This window comes from Bubalus kerabau, chromosome 3, assembly GCF_029407905.1.
Source record: "Bubalus kerabau isolate K-KA32 ecotype Philippines breed swamp buffalo chromosome 3, PCC_UOA_SB_1v2, whole genome shotgun sequence".
NCBI lineage: Eukaryota > Metazoa > Chordata > Mammalia > Artiodactyla > Bovidae > Bubalus > Bubalus kerabau.
In genome coordinates this window covers 142905799-142911798 of record NC_073626.1, presented here as the reverse complement: position 1 = coordinate 142911798, position 6000 = coordinate 142905799, and the positions used below count along the sequence as shown (strand labels likewise).

At 44.4% G+C, this 6000-nt stretch overlaps 1 protein-coding gene across 5 annotated transcripts in view; it reads right to left on the bottom strand.

Annotated features, from left to right (window-relative positions):
* Positions 1–556: 556 nt before the first annotated feature.
* Positions 557–6000, bottom strand: part of SPATS2L (spermatogenesis associated serine rich 2 like) — a 188618-nt gene continuing 183174 nt past the window's right edge. For all 5 annotated transcript variants that reach the window (XM_055573046.1, XM_055573045.1, XM_055573048.1 and 2 more), the window contains 2 exons: positions 3556–3776; positions 557–1457 (listed from right to left, as the gene is read on the bottom strand). In XM_055573046.1, coding sequence (XP_055429021.1) covers positions 1062–1457; positions 3556–3776 — 617 coding nt within the window. In that variant the 3' untranslated portion in view covers positions 557–1061. The remainder of the gene's footprint in view (positions 1458–3555; positions 3777–6000) is intronic.

Here is a 6000-nt window from a genome sequence, read left to right as displayed (position 1 = left end):
TCCCTGGTACTTTTGAGAAAGACACTTGCTCCTTGCCGATGCTACCTGGAAAGCTTTTCTTTTTTCCTAGACCGTGTTGGGGATGAACATGAATCTGAATCTTAGGATCAAGGCACGTATTTTACCCCATTCTGAACACAATGTCAGTTTAAGGAGGAAGGGAGAGCTAAGATAATCAGGAGAAAGGAGCTAGAATCCTGATTCAGTTGGACCCAAGGCATAATTTTATGCTGGGTTTTTCAGCCACTGAACTAATCATTTTCTTTACTGTTTAAAGTAGGCTGAGTTGAGGTTTATATTACTTGCAACCAAGGTTTCCAAACTGCCAAGTCGTGTCCAAGATGATTGGGGTACACGTGCATCTGTATATGTGTAAGGTACTGGCAAGGCTATGGTAAGGAATTCTTTCTTCCAAAAGGACCCTTGTTCCAAGAGAAAAGAGCGTTGTTCAAAGCTCTGTGCCACAACCGCTTTAAGTTTTCTTGAAAGTACTACATGGTGCATTTTATGATAAAGTGGGCTTCAATTAAAAAAAAAAAAACCAAGCCAGGTGTCAAATGCAGCATATTTTAATTTGTTTCAAATAAAGCAATATATGTATATATATATATATTTCAGAAAAACACCAGATGTTAAACTCTACAAAAGCGCATGTGTCTTCAGCAGATCATGTTTGTCTGATCAATAAGAATTTTGTTTCCAACATTAACTCTCTAAAGACGATCAATGGACTGACATCACTGCTACAACATAGGTTGCTACTGAGCCTCTGATCTTTAGCCACATCTTGATTTTCCTAACAAATGAGTAAATACTGCCTGGCTAAAATGCTGCAATGTGTTGATGAGAAAAAGCGCCAACAGATCAAGCAAAGCCATGAAAGTTATGAAGCAAGCTAGAGCTGATTATTAGAATTAGTAAAAATGATTAAGAGAGGATGACACAGCCGTACAGGATTTGTGTATTCAGATTGACTCTCTTTTGGCAGCGAATTGGGTCAGCACCTCCTGCGGGGGAACCGCAACTGAGTGAAAACGGCCTTTTTTCCCCTCTCTCCACGCTCAGGCCACCAACGTCACAGCCGGGACCGAGAGAACCGTGGCATCTGTGGAAACTTCTATTCTGGTGGGGCAGAGGTTGCACTGGGAGACCCTGGCCACGTTGCCCCGGAAAGGCCTGGCGTCCGCGTTGTCCGCGGCGTGCTGCCTTCGCCGGGGCTTTTCCGGGTGGGCGGGGGCCTCGGGGGTCTTTGTCCCCAAGGAGGCCTCTTGGTTTTTGGCGCCGCCTTTGTTTTTGGGACGGAAGCCGTTGTGTGGCTGTCTTCTGTGTTCGTGGCGGTTGTTGCTCTTCGCCATCAGATCGACTTCATTACCACTGCCCTGGGGCTTGGCAGACCCATTTAGCCTGTTGTTGTGATACTGCGGATTAAATCTTCGTCTTTGGCTAGAAGACCCATTCTATAAAAAGAAAGAAAGAAAGAAAGAAAGAAAAGAGGTAGATATTAGATGCCAACAAACCCCAGGTGACATCAAACCAGGGAAACCAAACCTCTAAGTCACAGGTCACCTTTTTTTTTTAACACCCCAGAAGAATGTGACAACATGCAAATAAGGTCAAGCTGATAAAACCCTCAAGCTTAAAAGAATGGTGGACTGTCTTGTAAATGGAAGTTCAAGAAAATTGCTGATGTTCAAAGAGAGGTTACAGAAGTGTAAGACAGACAATTGCAGAACCAGGCCAAATAAAACCCATCAAGTATAAACCTGAAATAAATCACAAAGAAATGTAACACAGAGGCAGGGAAATGATGGTTCTCTACCATACATATTTCTGGGACATTCTGTATGGACTATATATATGCATTCTCATGATCACATTACCAGTTTACACACCCCTAGGTATAAAGGGTGATTATCTGTGGAGGTGGGGACGAAGCTTAGGTGTGCAGGCAGTCGTGTCCACATTCCTGTCTCTGTGCACAGCTCCCTCACAATGTGGGATGAAGCCAGAGTTGGGAAGAGACAATATTCAGACACATGGGACGTGGGCCTCTGCCTTTGTACTCCTGCCCTGGGCCCTGAGTTACTAGCGGTGGGTCTGTCCTAAACCAATACCATCCAATCACAGTGCACAAACTAAGAACTTGATATATTTGTAACTTATGATACATCCAGGGAAGTAGCCCAGACAGACCCTGAGAATAGGCTTGGGACATTTGGGAATAGAATTCCAGGATCTCGGGTATTTGGAGAACTTTGCAGAAGGGAGAGCGTAGATTCTGGGTAGTCACCTCTTAGTCTCACTCTGAAGGGAAGGCCATGGGCCATGGCTGGGGAGGGTCACAAGGGTTTACTCTAAAGCATGGGGCCCAGCACAAGGGCCTTTCTTGGACTTAGATATATTTTCAAATTTAAACATGCTGTCACCTGAAATGCTTTGCTGAAAATAATAAAACAGTGAGCGCTGAAAAGGTATCTATGTGGTTAACATTTAATCTGGCCTCCTTTGTTTTTAAATAAATTGTGACAGAGAAATTCAAACTAAATTTTGGACTTAATTTTAGCATGGGGTTTAATAATGAGCAAGGAACAAAATCTGTGAAGGTGTATTTCAACGACAGTGAAACAAATTTGTTTATGATCTTGAATCAAGGACTGTATGAAACACTCCTTGTCAAAGTGCGATTTTAAAGTTCATGAAGACATCTGGGGCTAGAGAAATGCCTGTCAGAGTTACTAATGAGAATTCTAACAGACCAAGACCACAAAAGCCAACAGGGCATCTGTTAGAAAACCAGCATTTTGGAATGCTTAAAAAAAAGTCTCTTTATTCAAGCTCTCTTTCTGAAAGATGATGAAAAATATCTTTATAGCATGCCCCACTTCTGAATCATCAAATCCCATTTCATGGTCATTCTTTAATAAGCAGGGATTACTTCTCAAGAATATATGGAGAAGCAGAAGGAGAGAAGACTGTCCTTTGGATATTTCTGTTTTTAAGGGTCATTGTAATGAGAATTAATAATGTCATTTTGAAATGCATGCTGAAAGCCCAAGAGAAGAAAGAGCAGTTTGAACTAACTTTGGCCTCTTATGGATAAATTAAAGATAAATGGGATTAAAGGATCTTAAAAAACATGCCAGATTTCTTCTCACTAATGGTGTCAATAGCCTGGTTCTCAATCTTGTTCCCATGTCTGTGAGTCCTTTCCATGTGTGGGCCAGTTACCAGTACCTGGGTGGCACTCAAGTCATGAGAAATGCCATCTCATGTAGAAGGATTCTTTGCTAATGCTGTCAAGTGTGTGAAGACCACTTCCTCCACAGGGGAGAGTGCCTGTGAGGGGACCAGATGGACTAGGGGAGCTCAGGGAGGCTGGCCAGGCACATGGAGGCTCGACAAGTCAGGCTGCTGCTGGGGGCAGATGGAGCCTAGGGGTGACTAGCAGTGGCTATTTTCTCCCACTGCAAATGGGTGGTTTCTTGCCCAGGCAAGGCACCAGGGTCTGCGGGACCCCTGGAGGTTGGGCAGTGTGGCCTCCTTGGGGCAGCTTACCTGCTTATTAGCCGGCACGGCCTGGTGAGAGCTGTCGGCGGTGCTGGGAAGGTTGCTCGCCATTTTGGGGTTTGCTGCTTTACCCTCGGAGGGCTTGTTGTGACTCGAAGACTTTCGGGTAAAGTTACTCTGTTTCCCAGAGGTGGCCGCGTGAGCGCTGAGCAGTGGCAGCAGGGAGCTGCAGGGAGTTCTTGAGGAATAGTTGTTCTTTGGATGTGTAACTGCAACAAGAAGTGCTTGGTGTTAGGGGCTGTGCCTCAGTGGGCTCCCCTGGTGGCTTAGATGGTAAAGAATCTGCTTGCAGTGCAGGACACCCAGGTTCGATGCCTGGATTGGGAAGATCCCCTGGAGAAGGAAATAGCAACCCACTCCAGTGTTCTTGCCTGGAAAATCCCATGGACAGAGGAGCCTGGTGGGCTACAGTTTGTGGGGTTGCAAAGAGTTGGACACAACTGAGCAACTAACACTCACTTGCTCACTTACTCACTAAGTAACCTGTTAGAAGATGAGAGGTTGGCAGGAGCTTCATAAAAACCATAAGGGAAGACTTTTTTTTTTAAAGATGTCTTTGAAAAAGCACTTAGGTGCTTGGAACCACAAAATGTCTTCTGTGGGAATCAGTGAATAGCATAATCATTCAAGCTGGGAGACATTTGTAGGAAAAGAGACAAATCTGAGCAACTTTAATATTGTTCTTTAGGTTGAGAACCACCTGGGGAAGAGGGATAATGAAACCCCAAAGTACCCTCTCAGCCCTGTCCACAAATGCCCCTTGGGTTCCCCATTACCAAACCCATTCTTGCTGTTCTTGTCAGATCCCTAGACCAGCAGGCGCTGCAGAGATGAAGAGCAACCTAGGGGCACATCCACACTTGGCCAGTCAGAGCCACGGTGTTCTGAGAACATGGGGATGGAGTGATGCTGGGTGTCAGGGATTTTGTCACCCTGGGTTTGTCACCCCAACTTTAAGGCCAGATCTGCCAGCCCAAAAGATGCATCTTCTGTCTTCCATTAGAGCTATATTATCATTTTTTATCAACTCTAGAACCCCACTGCAAATCTGCAACAACTCCATTGCTAATGTCAGCCCGGGCTCATCAGACAGGTTCCCAGCAGGGATCAGGCAGGTCTGTTCAATGTTTACCATCACCCCTCCCGCTGGCTTTTGAAAGGGGTGGTTTTGACGGGATGGTTTCTACGTGATTATGCTGAATTGGGGCTGGAGGGAATCAACTCAGGGATATATTCATGACCTTCCTGTCGTAGTTCACCAGAATTTGGCTGTCAGTCTGGACAGCAAGACCTTTGGATCTTAAAAATGGTCACCAGTTTTGAAAAGCAATTTTCTCTGCTACCTGTGTTGGCTTGGACTTAATCCCACCATTCTTCCTGAGGATCTGGAGCGTGGGTAGGGATCACAGCACATTAGAAATGGAAAGGACACGGATGCATCTCCAGGCCCTTCATCTGACAGGTCAGGTGTGATGGCATGTTGGGGGTTGTCCAAACAGGACCAGGGGATTTTAGTGGCTCTTTGCTAACGATGTTCAGTTTTCTAGGGGTCATAATTAGGGTCATTTTCTAGGGTTCAGTAGCTGTGGGATTCCAATGTGCTCTCAACAAAGCCCAGAAGTAAAGGGCCTTTTGAGGAGCACTGTCTCCCAACACGGGAGGCTGGGTTCCAGTGTGGACACTTGGGATTTGGTGAGGGATGGCTCCTCCCACTAGGTGGCACTGGTGTGCTCTGGAGGAGAGCAGGGGATGCTGCACTGCCCTCCCCTCCTCAGATGGTGGGGTCACTTGGCATCAGGGGCTCGCCCATTATCAAGCTGAGGTGGAAACTAGTCTGCGTAGTTAAATTTCCAACTGTGAATCATATAGTCTGGCTTTTTTCTACAAAATCTGGGGATGGAGAATGGCAAATGGAGTAGATTCTTTCATAAGAGAGGAAGTCTATAGAAAAAAAAGAAAATTTAAAAGAAAGGCAATCAGAAATTCAGATATTTGTCAAAGATAGGTGAGCAAGGATGCTCACAGCAATGTTATTTTAATGGTGAGAAGATGGAAGCAACCTAAATGGCCACAATCCTGGGACTGTTTACGTCAATTATATTTAAGTAAATGATGGGTTAAAATATATTGACGTGGAAAAACGTCAACCATATACTGTGAAATGATAAGAGCAAATTCTCTTACTATATATGTATGTCATGTAGTATAGTAAATAAGATGCAGTATAATTAAATACACTGCATAATTTACACAATAGATTATATGTGCATAAAAGTGTGAATGAGCCTCAAAAGTAATGTCATGTTCTATTTAATATGGCTGTGTAATTTTTGGATCAAGATTGTATTTTTTAGACTTAGAGAAAAAACGCAATTTCCACTTTGAAACAAAAAAGTGCAGTCAGATCTCCATTTCTTAGCTCGCTAAGAGGCT